At 54.0% G+C, this 23,064-nt stretch overlaps 1 protein-coding gene across 3 annotated transcripts in view; it reads left to right on the plus strand.

Annotated features, from left to right (window-relative positions):
- The first annotated feature begins 2,725 nt into the window (after positions 1-2,725).
- The window catches only part of LOC133357967 (cilia- and flagella-associated protein 251-like), a 46,216-nt gene continuing 25,877 nt past the window's right edge, over positions 2,726-23,064 (plus strand). For all 3 annotated transcript variants that reach the window (XM_061576192.1, XM_061576193.1, XM_061576194.1), the window contains exons 1-3: positions 2,726-2,895; positions 8,109-8,170; positions 22,249-22,617. In XM_061576192.1, coding sequence (XP_061432176.1) covers positions 2,766-2,895; positions 8,109-8,170; positions 22,249-22,617 — 561 coding nt within the window. In that variant the 5' untranslated portion in view covers positions 2,726-2,765. The remainder of the gene's footprint in view (positions 2,896-8,108; positions 8,171-22,248; positions 22,618-23,064) is intronic.

Consider the following 23,064-nt stretch of genomic DNA (forward strand, 5'->3'; position numbering starts at 1 on the left):
AGGGGGGGGGAACTGAGGGGGGGGAGACCGAGGGGGGGGTACTGAGGGGGGGGTACTGAGGGGGGGGGTACTGAGGGGGGGGGAACTGAGGGGGGGGGGACTGAGGGGGGTACTGAGGGGGGGGGGAACTGAGGGGGGGGGGACTGAGGGGGGGTACTGAGGGGGGGAACTGAGGGGGGGGGGGGAGGAACTGAGGGGGGGGGGACTGAGGGGGGTACTGAGGGGGGGGAACCTGAGGGGGGGGGGGGGAACTGAGGGGGGGGGGACTGAGGGGGGGGACCTGAGGGGGGGTACTGAGGGGGGGGGGGGGGGAACTGAGGGGGGGGGGACTGAGGGGGGTACTGAGGGGGGGGAACTGAGGGGGGGGACTGAGGGGGGGTACTGAGGGGGGGGGGGGACTGAGGGGGGGGACTGAGGGGGGGTACTGAGGGGGGGAACTGAGGGGGGGGACTGAGGGGGGGAACTGAGGGGGGGGGGACTGAGGGGGGGGTACTGAGGGGGGGGGGGGGGACTGAGGGGGGGGACTGAGGGGGGTACTGAGGGGGGGAACTGAGGGGGGGGGTACTGAGGGGGGGTGGTACTGAGGGGGGGGGAACTGAGGGGGGGAACTGAGGGGGGGGGAACAGAGGGGGGGGGAACTGAGGGGGGGGAACTGAGGGGGGGAACTGAGGGGGGGGAACTGAGGGGGGGGGAACTGAGGGGGGGGGACTGAGGGGGGGTACTGAGGGGGGGGGGAACTGAGGGGGGGGGACTGAGGGGGGGTACTGAGGGGGGGAACGGAGGGGGGGGGACTGAGGGGGGGTACTGAGGGGGGGGGGGGAACTGAGGGGGGGGGGGACTGAGGGGGGTACTGAGGGGGGGGAACTGAGGGGGGGGACTGAGGGGGGGTACTGAGGGGGGGGGGGACTGAGGGGGGGGACTGAGGGGGGTACTGAGGGGGGGGAACTGAGGGGGGGGTACTGAGGGGGGGGGTACTGAGGGGGGGGGAACTGAGGGGGGGAACTGAGGGGGGGGGGAACAGAGGGGGGGGAACTGAGGGGGGGGAACTGAGGGGGGGAACTGAGGGGGGGGAACTGAGGGGGGGGGGAACTGAGGGGGGGAACAGAGGGGGGGGGGGAACTGAGGGGGGGGGGGGAACTGAGGGGGGGAACTGAGGGGGGGGAACTGAGGGGGGGGGAACAGAGGGGGGGGAACTGAGGGGGGGAACTGAGGGGGGGGGGGGACTGAGGGGGGGAACAGAGGGGGAGGGGACTGAGGAGGGGTACTGAGGGGGGTACTGAGGGGGGGAACTGAGGGGGGGGGGAACAGAGGGGGGGGAACTGAGGGGGGGGGAACAGAGGGGGGGGAAACTGAGGGGGGAACTGAGGGGGGGAAGACTGAGGGGGGGAACAGAGGGGAGGGGACTGAGGAGGGGTACTGAGGGGGGTACTGAGGGGGGGGAACTGAGGGGGGGAACTGAGGGGGGGGGGGAACAGAGGGGGGGGAACTGAGGGGGGGGGAACTGAGGGGGGGGGACTGAGGAGGGGGAACAGAGGGGGAGGGACTGAGGGGGGGGGGACTGAGGGGGGGGGACTGAGGGGGGGGGGAACTGAGGGGGGGAACTGAGGGGGGGGGAACAGAGGGGGGGGGGGAACTGAGGGGGGGGGGAACTGAGGGGGGGAACTGAGGGGGGGAGACCGAGGAGGGGAACTGAGGGGGGTACTGAGGGGGGGGGAATGAGGGGGGGGAACTGAGGGCGGGAAATGAGGGGGGGGGAACCGAGGGGGGGAACTGAGGGGGGGGAACTGAGGGGGGAACCGAGGGGGGAACTGAGGGGGGAACTGAGGGGGGGGGAACTGAGGGGGGGGGGGAACCGAGGGGGGAACGAGGGGGGGAACCGAGGGGGGGAAATGAGGGGGGGAAACTGAGGGGGGGGGGGAACTGAGGGGGGGGAACCGAGGGGGGGAACTGAGGGGGGGGGAACTGAGGGGGGGAACCGAGGGGGGGAACTGAGGGGGGGGAACCGAGGGGGGGAACCGAGGGGGGGAACTGAGGGGGGGAAATGAGGGGGGGAACCGAGGGGGGGAACCGAGGGGGGGAACTGAGGGGGGGGGAACCGAGGGGGGGAACTGAGGGGGGGAACCGAGGGGGGGAACCGAGGGGGGGGAACCGAGGGGGGGAACTGAGGGGGGGAACTGAGGGGGGGGAACTGAGGGGGGAACTGAGGGGGGGGGAACGAGGGGGGGAACTGAGGGGGGGGAACTGAGGGGGGGAAATGAGGGGGGGAACCGAGGGGGGGAACTGAGGGGGGGGAACTGAGGGGGGGAAATGAGGGGGGGAACTGAGGGGGGGAACCGAGGGGGGAACTGAGGGGGGGGGAACTGAGGGGGGGAAATGAGGGGGGGGGACCGAGAGGGGGGAACCGAGGGGGGGAACTGAGGGGGGGAACTGAGGGGGGGGGGAACTGAGGGGGGGAACCGAGGGGGGGAACCGAGGGGGGGAACTGAGGGGGGGAACTGAGGGGGGAACCGAGGGGGGGAACTGAGGGGGGGAAATGAGGGGGGAACTGAGGGGGGGGAACTGAGGGGGGGGAACTGAGGGGGGGTGGTACTGAGGGGGGTGGGACTGAGGAGGGGGGACTGAGGGAGGGGGGACCGAGGGGGGGGACTGGGGGGGGGGGGAACTGAGGGGGGGGAACTGAGGGGGGGGGCTACTGAGGGGGAGGGGGCCTGCGGGGGGGGGAGGAGCCGGCGGCGACGGCGGCGAACCCGAGAGCGAGGCAGGCAATGGCTGAGGGGGGTCCCGTTCTGGACCGGGTCCTGCAGTTCTTGCTCGCCCAGGGGGGACGCGTGAGGGACGGCGAACTCACCGAGAGGTTCCGGGGCTTCCTGGAGGAGGGGGACCCCGCCAAGAGAGGTACCCACCCACTACCACCCACCCACCACCACCCACTACCACCCACCACCGCGCGGGCCTTACACTCACAAGCCCTGACTGCGAAGGCCTTCGCACTCACTGCCAAGGCCTCACCCTAGCACCACGGTGGCCTCACACTCACCACCCTGACAGCGAGGGCCCTCACCATGCTCACCACAATCACCCTCACCACAATCACCATAACAACACTCACCCTCACCACACTCACCACACTCACCATCACCACACTCACCACGCTCACCATCACCACGCTCACCACAATCACCATAACAACACTCACCATAACCACACTCACCCTCACCACACTCACCCTCACCACACTCACCCTCACCATCACCACACTCACCCTCACCATCACCACACTCACCCTCACCACACTCACCCTCACCACACTCACCCTCACCATCACCACACTCACCCTCACCACACTCACCCTCACCACAATCACCCTCACCACGCTCAACATCACCCTCACCACACTCACCCTCACCACACTCACCCTCACCACACTCACCCTCACCATCACCACACTCACCCTCACCATCACCACACTCACCCTAACCACACTCACCCTCACCACACTCACCCTCACCATCACCACACTCACCCTCACCACACTCACCCTCACCACAATCACCCTCACCACGCTCAACATCACCCTCACCACACTCACCCTCACCACGCTCACCCCATACCACACTCACCATCACCACACTCACCACGCTCACCCTCACCACACTCACCCTCACCACACTCACCCTCACCACACTCATTCTCACCATCACTACACTCACCCTCACCATGCTCACCATCACCACGCTCACCCTCACCACACTCACCACACTCACCCTCACCACACTCACCATCACCACACTCATCATCACCACACTCACCATCACCACGCTCATCATCACCACACTCACCCTTACCACACTCACCCTCACCATCACTACACTCACCCTCACCACACTCACCATCACCACACTCACCCTCACCACACTCACCATCACCACACTCACCCTCACCACACTCACCATCACCACACTCACCCTCACCACACTTACCATCACTACACTCACCCTCACCACACTCACCATCACCACGCTCATCCTCACCACACTCACCCCTTACCACACTCACCCTTACCATCACTACACTCACCCTCACCACACTCACCATCACCACACTCACCCTCACCACACTCACCATCACTACACTCACCCTCACCACACTCACCATCACTACACTCACCCTCACCACACTCACCCTCGCCACACTCACCATCACCACAATCACCCTCACCACGCTCAGCATCACCACACTCACCCTCACCACACTCACCGTCACCACATTCACCTTCACCACACTCACCCTCACCACACTCACCCTCACCACACACAACAACCGCCACTAATTGGCGGTGACGTCACCACGACGCTTGTGCCAGACCAAGTGCACCTTGAGGCCACGTGAAGTGTCGAACGCCCGCTGGCAGGAGGTCACGGGGCAGACCCAGCAGGTGCCACGGGTCGCCTGACTAAGATGACTGAGATGACCGAGATGACCGAGATGACTGGCAGATGCACCACCTGTGCCCCCTACTGTGCCTACTTGCTGTGCTTTAGGCACCCGGCGCTCCGCTCGTTGTTGTGAGCGTCGCTCCTCCGCCCTCCGTTGTTGTTGGAGGGCGACTGCCTCCAACTGCCCAGTAGCGTCCTTCACGAGCCTCCTCCACAGAGGCCGATCTTGACACCGCTGGTACCAGTCATCGGCAAGTCCACTCAGCTCACGTCCTCCTGTACCACATCACTCCATCTCTTCTCCAGCCCGTGCCGCGCCCGTTTAGCCCCCTCGATCCGGCCGAACAAAAGCTGTTTAGGCATGCGGTGGCTGGGCATGCGGGCTACATGACCCAGCCAACGCAGCCTTGCCTGCCGGAGGAGCTCACCGATGGGACTTTGTCCAGATCTTTTAAGGATTTGTGAGCTCCTCACACAATCCAGCCTGGTTAAACCCAGGATGGATCGTAGGCAGGCCAGCCTAAATGTGTCTAACCGGCGAAGATGCTCCATTAGGGGGGTCCACGTTTCGCAAGCGTAGAGAAGGAAGGGGATGACTGTGACGGAGAATATCTGAAGCTTCATGCGGAGCGACAGACCAGGTAGCTTCCACATAGCGTTACGAAACCGATGAAAAGATAATGCTGCTCGACTGATTCAGAGTGAGACCTCTGCTGTTTAACCGAAGCCGGTCATGAGCACACTGCCCAGGTATGGGAAACTCTCCACCCTCTCCACAACTGCCCCATCACCAATTGTGAGTTGTGGGGGTGGAGTGTCCGATGGTACAAAATACCCAGGCAGGTGCTTAGTTTTGGTGGGGCTGATGGTAAGGCCCCACCTCTTAATGGCACGCTCCAGGTTCAGCAGCAGCGCCTCCGACTCCTCCTCTGAGTGAGCAGCAACTACCAGATCATCGGCATACGTAACATGGTTGAGCAATAGGGAGCCATCCCTTGACCGCATCCGGGCATCGATCAGCCTCGGAGGCGGATGTTGAACGCTGAGTTAGGAAGTTCAGAGCCTTCCGATGGCACGAGTGAGCGAGCTTCGTGCCCGCAAACGGGCGAGTTTGTGAGGAGGTACGGCGCCGGCGCTGTATCTCTCATTGGCCGGATTTTGACACCCACCGTCTTGTCACTCAGTGATGCAGCTCCTTCAGCAGACCGTCGGCTCCTGTTAGGGGCATGCGCCGTGGGCTGCGAACGGGTCGTTTGATTAGAAAAAAAGAGCGCCGTGGAGCTCTCTGGAACGCTCTGCCCATTGTTGAGCACGCTCCCTCGGTGAGATCTCAAGTGACCAGGATGAGTCGCATTTGCATGGGCGATCTGGGTCACCAAATTGGCAAAAGCAAAACAAATAAAATAAAGTAGAGCAATGAAGGAAAATAGACGTCAGAACAAAAGCAGCTGCATCACACGAGTAATTGAAAATATTGCACTAACGAAACATGAATCATCGGTAACTAATAGTTTCACTGTCGCGTAAGTCTGTTCAGGAAGATTAATTTGAGACTGATCATATTAAAATTACAAATTAAGTGACTGACACGGTTAACAGATAAACTGGGTGGCTATTGTACTAGTATGTAAACAGACGAGGATATATGTCAAAACATAGTGGATACCTGAATGCCTGTACAGGTGAGGAGGGTGTGCTAAGTGTTATCCCGGCAATGTTGATTTGGCAGGTGAGTGGGCCTGAGCGAATGCTAAATCTTCCGTGACAGTACCAGCAGCTGATCCGTGCAGTGCCACTTGACCTGTGACTGTTCCGCGCCGTGTGATGTATTTTCAGTGGGGAGCGGTAGTGTAGTGGTTAGCATGCCGCGCTACGAATCCGGCGACTCGAGTTTGATTCCTGCTCACGGCCAACACCGGTAACAATTATTTGAACCGGTTCTAGGCCTCCCCTAGGTCGACTCGGCTTAAAATGAGTATGCAGTGCAATTTGTAAACCGCGACTGAACGCCGTTGGAAGGTGTGTGGCGTCATGGCGGTTTGACAGCCAGACAGCAGAGGTCGCAACCCGGTACCCGATACCCGTACCCTACCCGATACCCGGCTACCCGTACCCGGCCGGGTACGGGTACCCGTTTGCGACCCTGGTGCGCCCGGGTACGGGTACGGGTAGGCCGTGAGTCGCTGGTGAGTAACTGTTTGCCACTCATTTCCCAACGTCTTGTCTCTTCTCACAATTCAAGTTCCTAGAATCAACCCACCCGCGCCTGCAACATGGCTTCATCCCAGAGGTCGCAATCAGGTACCCGATACCCGTACCCTACCTGTACCCGGCCGGGTAGGGTACGGGTACGGCCGGGTACGGGTACAGTTACCCGTTTGCGACCCTGGTGCGGCCGGGTACGGGTACGGGTAAGGAATCAAAACCCGTTTGCGACCTCTGCCAGACAGCCACTGCGTGCCGTCTGTTGGAAGAGCCCCCGTCGTGTCCCCGCGCCGTGCCCGCGTCAACGGGATGTCTCCCACGCGTTCGAGCTCTTCGCAGATTTGACGGTGGGCCCGAGCTTCGCTTGACTTGGGACGCCGGTTTGTAGGAGAGCCGTCGATACATGGAGAAAGCTACGATGCATCATCATACCATAGAAGTGCTCCGATAATCGCGTCTCGTCCATTCAGATAATTTAATCGCCGCATCCTATATGTGTTTGTTGAACTGCAAAAGTGTATAGCTCCACACCATTATCGTTGCTTTAGATTTTTTTCTTCCAAATTTTGTTGATATTTCAGTCCAAAATAATTATGAACTGACAATACAGTGATTAATGCTCCCAGTCATAACGATAATGTGATTAGTCCGGGTTACAAATAAATAGTTCCTAGCCATTATAATCGCAGGTTGTTATTGTTGGCTTGATGGTTGTGTGACGACATCATTTCCTGACAGCCTGCGTGGTGTAGATAGTCAAATCGCAAGGGTTGCAGAAGGCTCATGGGCATGCTTACATTGAGAGAACTACAGCTGATGAAACTAATGTGTGTATTCGTGAGTTAGAATTTGTTCCCATGTGTGCTATTAATTACGTTGGCACTTTGGAACTTGTTTTATACTTATTGAGTGAGGCATGATATTAAGCCATAGATGGCGATGATGATGGTGACGATGGTGATGTACAATAGGAAGATGTTTGGGATATTATATTTTCAGAGCATGGACTTTTCGGAAATTTAAGGACAATTTCAGAATTTTATTTTAGATTTTCAGATTTCCATTATGTACTCGTGTCAAGTGTCTGCCCGCTCACTATAGTGCCACGAGACGCCACTCTTGCTGGCAAGTGACGTCTTTTGCGGGACAAAGAACTGAGAATTGGGCTAGGCTGACGCGTACCGCATCACTCCCCGCCTATACTGAGAATTCCCATACCAATCAAGAAAGTAGCTTGTCATCGACCGCTCAGAAACCGCATCACAAGAGGCTCGTTCCGCGTTCTAACGGTGCGCGTGCCGCGTTGTGCGACAAGTGCTCCCCAATAATCAGAACCGTGTTGCAGCAACAACGCGTTGCGCGGACACACGTCAAGTGAGGACTCGCCGGACGTATTTGGCGTCTCGTGGATGTGTGAATGAGTTACCGCGGTGACCCTGGTGCTGTTCCCCGTTCTGTGTGCCCCAGCGGAGCGCTGCGCGGAGTGGAAGGCGGCGCTCAAGGCCTGTGCCGTCGTCAAGCAAGACAAGGTGAGTAAGGTGGGGGGGGCACCCTGTGTTGACCACTCACAGCCCACCAACTGTGTGAGATGGCCTTCTGCGGAATTGGACTACATTTTGGACGCGTTAATGTGTGTATTCGTGAGTTAGAATTTGTTCCCATGTGTGCTATTAATTACGTTGGCACTTTGGAACTTGTTTTATACTTATTGAGTGAGGCATGATATTAAGCCATAGATGGCGATGATGATGGTGACGATGGTGATGTACAATAGGAAGATGTTTGGGATATTATATTTTCAGAGCATGGACTTTTCGGAAATTTAAGGACAATTTCAGAATTTTATTTTAGATTTTCAGATTTCCATTATGTACTCGTGTCAAGTGTCTGCCCGCTCACTATAGTGCCACGAGACGCCACTCTTGCTGGCAAGTGACGTCTTTTGCGTGGCGTCACGTCCAGTTTTTGGATCAGTGTGGAACAAAACAAACATTTTGGATCGTCTGAAATTTGATATCTGAAATTCGATTTTCAGAATTTTTCGGTAAATCCAAAAATCTGGAATCCCAACTGTTTTTTTTCAAATGACAATGCAGGTCTGGCCACAGTCAAGCCAGGAAAGTGGCCTTTGATGGGCGGCAGAGTGGCACAGTGGTAACGCCTCGCAGCGAGAGGGGGCCTGTGTTCGATTCAAACTCGGGCACCTTTCTGCGTGTCGAAGTTTTTCTGTTCTCTCCCCGCGGTTCTGGAGAGGTACCCTCCCATAGCCAAACGACATGAGATGCGTTGTAGCTGGTATTGACTAAAAACATCCCAATGCTGAAAAATCACCTGCAAATGACTCAGTTGAGATCCGCACGAAGCAACATCGTAAACCCTACTGCGAACAACTTGTGCAGGAACCTCCTGGCAAATGAGTCCTTAGTCTTTCCTGGTGGCTGATGACGTTGAGTTGAGCTAATGTTAATCTAAAAGAGCTTTTAGATCAAAGGGGCTTGCCCGAAATAAATCCGACCGACCGACTGAAGTGGCCGCTTTCATCGGTGGCGCAAAAACCTGCGGCTCCGCCGTGGGCGGCAGCGGACGGTCACCTCCCAGTGTGGAGGACGCAAGACCGTTACTGGGCAGCTGGCTCCCACCGGTTAAGGAGCTGCACCCAACCACCGGCCAACTGATGGAGAGCCAAGGGAAACTTTGCGCCACCGCCGCCTTATCTGATGGAGAGAACAAACTCGCCCTGGCCGAGCGAGCGTTCAAGAGGCGGTGCAGTTGCAGTGGCGGTTTGCTTCCCACAGCCGTGGGTAGCCTCATATTTCAAAAACAAAAGGCCCGTTCGTTCGACCCGGTCCTGTTCACCCCCCCATCCCTGTTTTGGTTTAAAATATTTGAATCCAAGGCTACGGCTTTGAGCGCTCCCATGCCAAATCCCAATTATAAGGGTTTAAGGGAAGCCAAATTAATACTGCGGTCAAAACGAGTACTGCCCAGCCAAGCTTCAGGTGGAGTCGTGCATTCATTGTGGATTGTGATGGTACCACAAAAATAGCGGAGAACTACGCTTCTGTGTGTGTCTGTGCGTGTCTGCGTGTCTGCGTGTCTGTGTGTGTGTCTGTGTGTGTATGTGTGGGGAGCGGTAGTGTAGCGGTTAGCGCGCTGCGCTATGAACCTGGCGACCCGGGTTCGATTCCCGCTCACGGCTAACACCAGTGACGATTATCTGAACCGGTCCTGGGCCTCCCCTAGGTCGACTCAGCCTTAAATGAGTACCTGGTGCGGTGTGTAAACATCGCCACTAGGGAGACAAAGGCGGTCGGGCGTGGTGCTGGCCACCCACCCCCTCGTGTACCGTTCCGGCCTTCATAGGTGCTCGCTAACAGCACTTGCCCCTACAGTCTGTTCAGGCTATACGGGGGATCTTTGTCTTTGTATGTGTGTGTATGCACGTGTGTGTATGTGTGTGTGTATGTGTGTATGTGCACGTGTGTGTGTATGTGTGTGTGTATGTGTGTGTGTATGTGTGTGTGTATGTGTGTGTGTATGTGTGTGTGTGTATGTGTGTGTGTGTATGTGTGTGTGTATGTGTGTACACGTGTGTGTGTATGTGTGTGTGTATGTGTGTGTGTATGTGTGTGTGTATGTGTATGTGCACGTGTGTGTGTATGTGTGTGTATGTGTGTGTGTATGTGTGTGTGTATGAGTGTGTGTATGTGTGTGTGTATGTGTGTGTGTGTATGTGTGTGTGTATGAGTGTGTGTATGTGTGTGTGTATGTGTGTGTGTATGTGTGTGTGTATGTGTGTGTGTATGTGTGTGTGTATGTGTGTGTGGAGCACAGTGAGGAGCGGTGGTGTAGTGGTTAGCGTTACGCTGCGCTATGAACCCGGCAACCCGGGTTCGATTCCCCGCTCACGGCCAACACCAGTGACGATTATCTGAACCGGTCCTGGGCCTCCCCTAGGTCGACCCAGCCTTAAATGCGTACCTGGTGCGGTGTGTAAACCTTACCACTAGGGAGACAAAGGCGGTCGGGCGTGGTGCTGACCACCCACCCCCTCGTGTACCGTTCCGGCCTTCATAGGTGCTCGCTAACAGCACTTGCCCCTACAGTCTGTTCAGGCTACACGGGGGATCTTTGTCTTTGTGTGTGTGGGGAGCGGTAGTGTAAAGGTTAGCTTGCTGCACTGCGGACCCGGTGACCCGAGTTCGATTCTTGCTCATGGCCAACACCAGTGACGATTATCTTAACTGGTCCTGGGCCCCCCACCCCTACGTTGACTCACCCTGAAATGAGTACCTTGTGCGGTGTGTAAACATCGCCACTGGGGAAACAAAGGCGTGGTGCTGACCACCCACGCCCTCGTGTGCTGTGCCGGCCTTCATAGGTGCTCGCGAACAGCACTTGCCCGAAAAAGTCTGTTCAGGCTACTTGGGGGATATTTGTTTTTGTGTATGTCTGGCCTCGTGTCTGTGTGCCTGTCTGTGTAGGTCTCTGTGTATCGGCCTCGTGTCTGTGTCTGCGTGTCTATCTCTGCCTTTCTACATATCTGTGTCTGTTAGCCCCAAAGTGCACACAGCCTGGCACAAGCACTGCGATGACATCACCGCCACGTAGCGGCGAATGGCGGCTGCTGCTGTTGTGGTTTGCGTATCTCTGTGCAGCTCTGCCTGTCTAGGCGTCTGCATGTCCTCTATATGCGTGTCTGAGCGTCTGCGTCTTAGTGAACATCCGTTTGAGCCATATGCGTGCCTTGTGGTGAGTGTCGGTGAAATTTGTGAAATTTCCAAGGTCCCATTTGGCTCTTTGGTGGCCGGTCGACGTCGGAGCAGGAAAGTAAAAATAAATCAATCTGTGTGGAGCTTTGAGTGCATTCCCTTTGTAAGTGTGGTATTTTCTCCGGGTTCTCCAATTTCCTCCGCCACGCAACAAGCCAGACGTGAAGTTTAACTAGAATTGGCCAAGCAAGCAATGCTAGAGCAGAAGCCTCCCAAAAAGAATCTTGAAACTATTTTCCCTGCTTGACAAAAATAAAAAAACGCGCGTTGTTATCGTGACTTAGAATTTTGACCTTCGGTTCATTACGCCGGCATCTCAAAGTCAATCCCCGTGCGATGTTTGGTCGAACGAATTGGAAGGTTCCAACTGTTTACATTTTAGTTACGATCAGTCAAATCGAGTTTTTCCATGTGCCGTTGACTTGTGAGTGATTTCTTTTAAACTATGCAGAGAAAACTGTTCATCCTTGGACTCTCAAAATAATCATTAGGATTACTTGTGCAAATACTCTAATAGCAATGCGCCTCCTTTCTATAATTTTCTCTTAACAATTAAAGTATATTTTTGATGTATCCTATCAGCTACACGGTCTTTTGGAAGTGTGGGTGGTTGATGGGATGTGTAATAAAAACAACACTTATTTAATGTGGAGAAACATTTAGAAGAGGTGCATTAACAGCTTATTGATTTTAAATATTACAACCTTACATTTTCGCACTCTGGGGACCTCCACAGCGATAAGTTGTGGTCGCTACCGACAGACCAGTCAACCAATCTCTCTGTGTTCCTCCTCTCTCTGCCCTGTAGTTGGGCCATTATCCGAAACGTCAGCATTAATCGAGAGAAGTTTCTGTCGATGACAGACACGGCGAGTTGTTTTCGTTTGTGTTCACGCGGAGCACGTTGCCAGACCCGCGTCCCCCTCCGTCCCACACCAACCTCTCTGTTAAAAATAAAATAACTCTCTCTCCCCCCCCCACAACAAGTTAAACACAGCGCGAGCTCCGACCCCCGTGCGGAGCCGCCACACGCGCCATACGCTGATTCGTCTCAGCTGTTTGACCTCCGCGCGCCTTAAGGAGCTCTCTCCGAGCAGGCCTGCGGGGCCGCGGGGCCACGGTGCCGCTGTTTTGGCTTCGGCGGGGAGCCGCTAATGGCCGGGAGAGACAGCACTGCCGCCGCTGACCCAACTCAACTCAAAGCGGGAGGGGGGGGTACCTCACGCCACACGCCCCCCCCCCCCACCCGGTGGGGCCAGCCGCGCTCCGGTTGCCTCCCTCGGGTGAGCGCCCTCGGGTCCTGGCCGGCGTGGCCGGCGTTTTAACGAATTAGGGTGTTTATGAGGCAGTGGGTAAATTTACCGTGCGCCGTGTGTGCCTGCGTGCCTCCTCTCCCCCCCCCCCGCACCCCCTCGAGGGTTCTGGCATCCGAGCGCGAGCTTTTGATTTTCCTCGCCAGTTTGCGCGCGGCACGCTCTCGCTTTCCTTCTTTCAAATGGAGCGCTGCTCCTTGGCGGTCGCAGAGGGCCAGAGGTCGCAACCGGGTACCTGATACCCGTACCCTACCCGATACCCGTACCCTACCCGATACCCAGCTACCCGTACCCGGCCGGGTACGGGTACCCGTTTGCGACCCTGGTGCGGCCGGGTACGGGTACGGGTAGGCCGTGAGTCACTGGTGAGTAACCGTTTGTCACTCATTTCCCAACGTCTTGTCTCTTCTCACAATTCAAGTTCCTAGAATCAACCCACCCGCGCCTGCAACATGGCTTCATCCCAGAGGTCGCAATCGGGTACTCGTACCCGTACTCTACCCGATACCCGGCCGGGTATCGGATAGCTGGGTATCGGGTAGGGTACAGGTGCGGGTACTCGTTTGCGACCCTGGTGCGGCCGGGTACGGATAAGGAATCAAAACCCGTTTGCGACCTCTGCAGAGGGTCGAGGAGCAGCGCGGCAGCGAGCACTGGGTAGCAGCAGCTGGTCATTTACGGGGAGCAAACACGCGGCTTCGATAACGCTTCAGCCGTCACTGTAGCGCATTCCGGACGCCCGAAAACAACTTTTGGGGGGGGGGGCGGCTGCGGCTAATTCCGTCGTGGAGTTTGGAGTTTGTTGTTGTTTTTAGCGAAAACGCAGAGAATGGATGGGTTGTTTGGGATCAGCGTGAGCATCTGCGAGCGGCCGCGATAAGTCGGGGCGATGCGAAAACAAGGCCACGTTGTTTATTTGGTTTAGCACAGCAGCAAAAAGGCACAAACTATGAAGTGTTTCTCCTCCCCTTTGGCCAGCGATGTTTTTTTCGGTGATGTATGGGCACCCCCTTTATAAATGTAATGTATTGTTATTAGTCAGTGGCCAGTAACAAACAGCACTGCCAGAACGTGTAGGTGTTTTTTTTCTTGGTCGCAGGCGATATGACAATTCAATATTGTGATTTATTTATTTTTAGGTTAGGCCTAAGCCCAAAAAAGTCATTATGAATAAGCAACTATTATCAAAGTTGTAAATTAGGCAAGTGGTGATGAACGTGTTTCTCGAGTTGAGCACGGTTACCTTAAGGGCTTGGGGAAAACGAGCCGATGGGAGGGCATTCCAACATGGACTATATCCCACCATCGATTCGATAACCGGTCTGCCGTCGTTTTCACGATGAACGGGGGGCTCAAAGGACCAGTTCGGATATCTCTCTCGCGCTGACGTTCACCGTGGCTGGGAATCGAACTCAGGTCATCGGATTAACCGCAAAGCATGGGGACCGCCACCGCTCCACCACTCCAAACGAATCGCTTATCGTTCGTCATCATGTATATAAAGACCTTAATCTTTATGTACGTATGTATGTCTCAAAAACCCCGAGGGTTTTTCCCAACAAGATAGAAAGCTGAAATGTGGTACACAGGTAGCTTTTAGGACACAAACAACAGGACGCATCTGAAAATCCGAGGTTCTTTATTTTAAGGCCCCCAAATCTCGATTTTAAGTGCCCCACAAACATGTTTGTGCATGGTGTCCTTCAGAACCCGTTCAAAATATAAGATTGTGTTTTTTTTTTGATAAGAGCGTTAGCAAATACAATTTAAGCGAGAACCATCGTTCTATCTTTTATTGTTTTTGAGATATTTCGGATTCTAGCGGTTTTAAATAAAAAATACGCATTTTATGATGTTCAAATCTGAATAATTTTATAACGGTAAAGGATAGGAGCATCCACCCAGAACGTAATAAGTTAATATTTTTTTTATTCTTTCAAATAACAAAAATAACGAAATGTTTATCTTGAGCAGTTTCCAATGGGTACGTTTTAAATATATGAAAGTGAATCAAGTTATCAACAATTTTTGTGGGTTCTTTTGCAGAAAAATACGCATTTGTTGTCTGATTATAGCTTAAAATTTAAACAAACATCACATCGGGTTAATTATAATCTATTGCAAACTTTTGCCTGAACTAGTCGTTTAATAAACATTGAATGTTCATCACGGAACGTGAATACTAATTTCGATTTAAAGCTTTCGTGACTGCAGGGATTCATATTCTTGGTTTTTTTGGGTAAAGTCACGTAAAGGGAAACAATAAAATAATAAAAATATAAAACAATACAATTCTCACGACGTTTCGACTGCAACACAAGCAATCATCATCAGGTGTGAGAACCACAGTGGCGGTTTTTTCTAACGTTAGAAAAAAAACGCCACTTTTTTCAAATTTTCTTGCTGTGGTTTTCGAAGTTTTAGTGACTGCAAGGATCCATGCTCTTTGGTTTTTTTCAGTAAAGTCACGTAGGTAAAAAAATAAAATAATTTAAAATGAAAACAACTAAATTAAATCACGACACTGAAGCGGTTGTGCTTTCGCTACGTTGTCCCCACCTGAAGATGGACGCTGGTGTCGCGCCCGAAACGTCGTGATTTAATTTAGTTGATAATTGTTTTTTTACCCTTCTATCTGGCAACAAAACTCACACCTTTTTACAAGGAATCTTGTTTGCATAGACCACAATACCTGCAGTCATAATGCAAACAAAAAACACAACTCTGATAATGTGCACTGTCCTTGAAGTTGATTGGTCCACACCCGAGACAGATTTCCTTAGAGCCTAGTCTCACATGGGTTGGACCAGATGACGCCAAAAGGCGCACATTTTTAATTTATTAGATTTTTTGCCTACGTGACTTTACCGAAAAAAACAAAGAGTATTACAGGAACATTTTTTCTTCCACGTAGCTTCTGAGTGACGGTGGCTACGCACGCGGCCTCTAATCCAGGACTCTGTGGAGGCAGCAGCAGCAGCGAGGGTTGTTGGATCGCCGCACTGATGTTGCCGAACTCCCTTGGGCTGGCGTCGACGAGATTTCCATACCCTAGCTCACCAGGAGATGGCAGTACAGAAAAAAAAAGTGTGCACTCTTACCTGCTCCACCTGCATGGGATAGAGTGTTTCCCCCTCACTTCGCACTCGTGGGGTTTCTCCGGGTGCTCCTGTTCCCTCCCATGTGAACACTAAATCATTTTGCGATAAACAGTTTAATATATAGAGAACCGCAGAGCTTGGCGGAGGGGCGGCGGGCAGGAATTAGGTGCCTGTTCACCTCCTGGTCGTGTGCGGTTCCTCCTCGAGCCTCAGTCGCCCTCCCCCTCTCTCTGCGATGGCGGGGAGCGGGAACACCGTGCCGCTACGGTGGCGCGGCGTGAGACGTTACCACCATTGTAATCATGATTATTAGGAGGGAATGCAGGGCTGAGAGGTCGTTACGACTTGAACCTGAGACCGGTATATTCCCAACATTTTGGGGCGGTGCAACCTAAGCGACGGAGGAATGCTTGACGATGAGTTTATTATTATTATGATTCTCATTGCCTGGCCCAAACATGCTGCGTTCGTACCACGTACGGTTGTTTAAACATTTTCGTTCGCTTGCCGCTCGTAGCCTCTTCCTTAACATTCAACACAGCGGGATGGTAGGGGGGGGGGGGGTTCGCGTTTGGCAGCCAGAAAATTCAAAATAAATAACGCTTCCCATCGCACGACCTAAATGTGTTTACTCTGAGACTGCGCGATAATCGGCCATCGAAACTGAAAACCGTCCCCGGGGACGAAACAGTGGGGGGGGGGGGGGTGGTGGGGTTGGGGAAATCGGCCTCGCTATCTGATGCCGCAGCGCGTTGCTGCGGGCAACGCGTTTTCTTGGAGAGAGCCGAGCGCAGGCGAGTGAGTGGGCGAGCATGCGAGTGAGCGTGCGAGCGAGCGGGCGGGGAAAGAGGGACAAGATTGCGTCCCCTGGGGGCTGTGTTGGGAGCTCGTTTCACCTCCGCGCGCTGCCCTAATTGAACACCGCCCGCGCGCGTCTGCGTTTTTTTTTCTTCCCGCGCTCTGTCCGCGAGGCGCTTTCCGCGCAACGGTGGCGGAGACGGTGGGCCGGGGGTGGGGGGGGGGCAGTTTGCCCGATTAAAAAATCAAAGGTGAAATAAATAAATGTTGATTTTATTCAGTTTGCGCTGTTGGCGTCGTGTAATTTAAATGTTTTTGTTATTCCTAGCAGCCCGCACGTCCTTTCGACGTAACCGTCCGTCCATCCCTCCCTCCAGTCAGCCAGCAAAACTTTTTTTTTAAATCTGATATAGTGTAATTATTATTTCATTATTGCGCTTATTTACCAAGAAAAGCCTCGCTGAGTATCATGACCTTTTTTCAGGATGGTCGTGCCAAGTTTTTGCAGGAGAGGGGGCACGATGTTGCTTTGCGTAATCCCAGTTAAGTAACTTGAAGTGTAATCTTTCAAGCGTTGGGATGTTTGGCCCAATACCAGCTACTCGGGACGTTTTATTCTTTTGCCTGTTAAAAGTCTCCAAGTATCTCGCTGTTGCCTGGTGTCGCTCCTCCGATGAGCTCGGTCGCCTGCGTGTACGGTGGGGAAGACGTTCAACACGCTATGGGGACCTCATTTGCCAGTAAAAATATGATAATTGGTTCTTTACCCTTCTATCTGGCAACAAAACTGACACCTTTTTGCAAGGAGTCATGTTTGCATAGACCGCAATACCTGCAGTCATAAATACAAACAAAAGACATAACTCTGATAATGTGCACTGTCCTTGAAGTTGATTGGTCCACACCCGAGACAGCTTTCCTTCGAGCCTAGTCTCATATGGGTTGGACCAGATGACGCCAAAAGGCGCACAACTCAAGGACAATGCACCATCAGAGTATGAGAGTTCGGGGCAAGCATCTACACTATGGGGACCTCATTTGCCAGTAAAAATATGATAATTGGTTCTTTACCCTTCTCTCTGGCAACAAAACTGACACCTTTTTGCAAGGAGTCATGTTTGCATAGACCGCAATACCTGCAGTCATAAATACAAACAAAAGACATAACTCTGATAATGTGCTCGAAGGAAAGCTGTCTCGGGTGTGGACCAATCAACTTCAAGGACAGTGCACATTATCAGAGTTATGTGTTTTGTTTGTATTTATGACTGCAGGTATTGCGGTCTAGCGCAAACATGACTCCTTGTAAAAAGGTGTCAGTTTTGTTGCCAGGTAGAAGGGTAAAGAACCAATTATCATATTTTTACTGGCAAATGAGGTCCCCATAGTGTAGATGCTTGCCCCGAGCTCTCATACTCTGATGGTGCATTGTCTTTGAGTTGTGCGCCTTTTGGCGTCATCTGGTCCAACCCATATGAGACTAGGCTCGAAGGAAAGCTGTCTCGGGTGTGGACCAATCAACTTCAAGGACAGTGCACATTATCAGAGTTATGTCTTTTGTTTGTATTTATGACTGCAGGTATTGCGGTCTATGCAAACATGACTCCTTGCAAAAAGGTGTCAGTTTGGTTGCCAGATAGAAGGGTAAAGAACCAATTATCAAGTTCAACACGCATACGTACGGACACCCTGTGTTAGAGCACTGCCCGACTGAAGCAGCTATCATGGAAGTACTTCTGAGATGCCGACAAGTTGCCGTTCTTAATTGATCTTACCCTCGAGTGGCACAATGTTTCAGGTGCCATGGCTGCAGAGAAATGTTTGCCACGTGAGAGTCAAACTTATTTTTAAAATCCTTTATATTAAGTTCACTTGCTTGCTTGCTTGCGCGCTTACGACCGTGCAAATCTTTCGGTCGTTTTTTAACCCACTTCCCGTGATCCAATCGAGCTGACATTTTGCACACAGACTCGTTGTGCGTGACAATTTATTTTCGTGAATTTTTTTTTCCATAACTTTACACTTTTTAGGAAAAAAAAAATTATATTTAATTACCAATTGCTAAATGGTGGCAGGCAATCATCTGACCCATAGGTGGCAGCCATCTCAAGCCAGAGGACGAGAGGACTCTAGCCGCCATGCATATAAAGGATTTATAGTGAAAAACTTTGTTTTTACGGGTAATTTTCGTGCGTTTTCACCGAAGGAATTTAGCTATAATTCGGTGAAGAGCACTACTTTAATTAAACACAGATACATATTTATTCAAATATTTCACCTGGAAAGGCCATTGGAGGTGGAACATCTCGTTTGCAGAGATTTTTATTTTATTTTGTTTTGTTTTCACCTACGTGACTTTACCGAAAGAACCGAAGAGTATGCATCCTTGCAGTCACGAAAACTTCAAATCTAGAAAGAATGTCCAGGCTTATCAACGCATTTCATAACTAGTTTATTTTGGGTTAGATCGTGCAGATGTAACGTCATTGTTTTAACTATTACCGTCCACCCCCCCCCCCCCCCCGAGAGATCCAATCAAATCAAGTTGCACCATGGGCAAATCTACAAATCGATTTTGGGTTGAGAGCAAGACCACAGGAGGTGGAATGTTGAACAGGCCAAACACAATTTTTGATGATTTTGTACGACGACGACGTATCGCCCAAGATTACACCCAGCATCATCAAGTCCTTAAGAGTAGGTGCCATGACGTCATCACGCCAGCCATGCACGCGAACCGGTTGAATAATTAGTCGATGGCTCGTTGATGGGTTGTGATTGGCGGGTTAGATTCGTGTCAAAAGGTTGGTGAAATGAGGATTGTCCTCGCTTAAATGAAGGCGTTTCGTGTTGGTAATAAAGCTGGAGTATTATATATGCGAGGAGTCTAATATAAAACGATTTCATTTGATGGCTTTAATGGCCGGTCGTTGGTGACCAGGCCGAGATCCATCAGCTCGCCGCACTTGGGAACCTCGTTCAACCGCTGCGGCTGCGTGGCTGATACTTGGACTCCAACGCAGGCTCTCATCTTCGCCGGCTTTAGCGTCGCTGACCCCTGAGCAGAGGTCGCAATCGGGTACCCGATACCCGTACCCTATCCGATACCCGGCTACCCGTACCCGGCCGGGTACGGGTACCCGTTTGCGACCCTGATGCGGCCGGGTACGGAAACGGGTAAGGAATCAAAACCCGTTTGCGACCTCTGACCCTTGAGCCACCCATGGCCCACCCGTGGCTAATACGAGTCGCCCCTTTCTGGCAGAGCCTGTGATGCGTGAACTCATTACGCTCCCCACATTCTGTTCCCCCCCCTCCAACCACCACCCGCCCCATGCGAGCGAGCGAGCGTCTCTCCACTCCAGGGTAGCAGCGGACAGACTCTGGCTCACTCTCTCCGCAGGAGTTAACATGAGGCCGCAGTCGGGAAGGAGGGGGGGGGGTGCGAGGGCTGAGCGGCAGTAGGGGGGCAGCCGTCTTATCAGTCATCGCCCTCCATGGCCCTCACAGCAGACCTGCTACAGGAGGTATCTCTGGAATGTTATGAGCTGTCAAGTGCTGGCTTAGCATCCCGACCCCAGCCGTCAACACCTGTCAGCCACCGCCACCACCGCCGCCACCACTGCCGCCACCACCGCCGCCACCACCACCGCCTCCGCCACCACCGCCGCTACCACCACCACCGCCACCACCGCCTCCGCCACAACCGCCGCTGGCCACGGCGAGCTGTCCCCACGTTTGTTCCTCTGCAAGGGGCCGCGGTGCAGTGGTAACGCTTGTGCCTCGCAGCAAGAAGGTCTTGGGTTCGATTCTTGACTCGGGCGCCTACTTTGTGTGTGGAGGAAACCCCATGTTCTGCATAGGGTTCCTGCATGTTCTCCAGTTCCTTCTCACGGCAAAAAAAAATCAACACACGTGCAGCGTAACCGGTATTGGCCCAAAACATCGCAATGGTGAAAACACTCGTTGCAAATTACTCATTTGGGGTTACACGCAGAGCAAGATCTGCGTGTAGGGCAGGACCCTCGTGGGTAAACAAGCGGAATGATAATAATTGGCTCATCGTCCCGGCCCTACGCGATGATGCAGAGGCTGTTGATGTTGAGTCAAGCGAAAGTTAAGCTCAATGAGCTTCTTAGATCAATGGGGGGACCTCGCGCGAAATAAACGCGACCGACCGACTGAAGTGGCAGGTCAGGCTTAGGCCGACTTTTAATCGGCGGTGCGGAACCCCGCGGCTCGGCCGTGGAATAATCGCTCGGGCAGCAGAGTCCCGACTTGGGAGTCCCGCGAGAGGCCGGCGCTGCCTCGCGATCGCTCGCCACTCCCGACGAGCGATTGGCGCGCCGATAGCCGCGGGTCTCGCGTTTCCCGAGCCGCCACGCGGGTTAATCCCCGAGGTTTATCTCATTCTCTCTCTCTCGTGTGTGTGCAAGGTCATCAGCACGTCCTCCGCAGGTAGAGTCCGCAGGGGAGGGTGGTGGGCGGTGGGGGGGGGGGAGGGTGGTTGGGGGTTCCGTGGGTTCTGTGGTGTCCGCAGTTCATTTTCTTGGTTCTTTCGGTAAAGTCACGTAGAAGGGAAGTAATAAAATGATAAAAATAAAACAATGCAATAAATGATATTTTTATTCTTTTATTACTTCCCTACTACGTGACTTTACCGAAAGAACCAAGAAGATGAATCCCTGCAGTCACGAAAGCTTTAAATCGAAGTGTCCACAGTTATCATCATCGTGGTCGGCAGCAGTGGTCATCATCGTTATCAGCAGCAGCAGCCGCAGCAATAGCATCATCGTCATCAGCAACATCATCATCATTGTCATTAGAAGCAACATCATCAGCAGCAGCGGTCACGTGATCGTCTTCAGCAGCAGTGTCATCATCATCATCATTCTTATCATCATCAAGTGTTACGTGACCAGAAAATAGTAGGCACAGTCAAAGGAAGAGATGTTTCGTGGATGCGGTGTGCCGGATGATTCCAAGCATGTTGTGAATCCACTCAGGTTGAGATCTCGGTCTATACCAGACTCCAGTGTTTCATATCATCCATACTCACTGATCCACCCGCTCACACACCCGCCCAGTCACCACACTGCAGGTCACGACAATTCTGTTTCTGCTTCTTCCCTTGTACCGCTCCCCTTGGAATTCCCTCTTTACCCCCAAGCATTTTTTTCAATCAAAGAAATGTGTCAACTCTTATTTACATTACAACTTTGACAATAGTGCTGCTTGTTGCTGGCCGCTTGACACTTCAGGCCTCTGGAGGCCCGTGCTCACCAACTACAACTGTTGTTGTGGAAGCCGCAGAGAGAGAGGGTATACTTGATGTGGTGTGACGGGCGCGGAAACATTAAGCCCCCGTCGTGAGAAAAGCGCAGCCAAACCCCGTTGGACCCCCCCCCACCACCCCCCCTTACCGCCCACCCCCCCCCCACCTCCCCCCCACCACAGCCCGCCGGCCCCCCGAGATCGACGCTTGTCTTGCGTGGGCTGCTGTATGCTCCCCACTAAGTACTGCCCCCCCACTGTGCACTGCCCCTGCCCCCACCCCCCCCCCCCCCCACCGTGCGCTGCCCCTGCCCCCCCCCCCCCCCCCACCGTGCGCTGCCTGCCGCAGGGTGCACGGTTCCTGGTGCTGAAGAAGAAGTTCCGTCACCTGCTGGGTGGCGATGCGGCCGCGGGAACCCAGGGGTCGGGAGGAGGGGAGGAGGGGGAGGAGGGCGAGCGCGGAGGATCGTCCCTCACAGTGGAGGCACAGCCCCACGTCCACGATGGAGAGGAGGAGGAGCAGCAGCAGCAGCAAGAGGAGGTGAAGAAGATGGACGAGGAGGAGGAGGAGGCAGGGCCGTCGGGCGATGGTGCCGAGCCGCCGGAGGTGGAGGTGAAGGGACGTGGCAAGGAGGTGGAGGAGGCGATGGAGGTGGAGGAGAAACAGGAGGTGGAGGAGGTGGACAAGGAGGAGGACGTCGTGGAGGCCCAGGAGATGGTACGCGCGTCTCTCTGCCGCGTGACGTTAATTTGTCCGACGATTTTTTATTTTGATTGGCAAATGTCGAACGCCGGCCCAAAAGGCCTACAATGCACCGCGACCAGAAATTATCTGCCGTTGATCGTAGTGCAGCAGATAGGGACCAACACGTGTCTAGAATTGAGCGAGGTCATAGGAACGCAGAGCAGAGACGATGGGAGGGAAGAAGCAGAGAGAGAAGTGAGGTGACCTGCAGTGTGGTGCGTGAATGAGTGGTTGGACGAGTGGGTCAGTAAGCGATATTCTGACCTGCAGTTTGGTGAGTGAGTGAGTGAGTGGGTGACGATCGCACCCATCTCGCATCGCGGCGTCTCACGCAGCGGCGCTCCGATCGAGACCAGACTGCGGCGGTGGCAGCCGACAGCCGCTCGTGGACTTGACGCTTTAAGCCAGGCACGCCGCGAG

Source organism: Lethenteron reissneri, chromosome 60 (genome assembly GCF_015708825.2).
Source record: "Lethenteron reissneri isolate LAM-NWPU_2019-01 chromosome 60, ASM1570882v1, whole genome shotgun sequence".
Lineage (NCBI taxonomy): Eukaryota > Metazoa > Chordata > Hyperoartia > Petromyzontiformes > Petromyzontidae > Lethenteron > Lethenteron reissneri.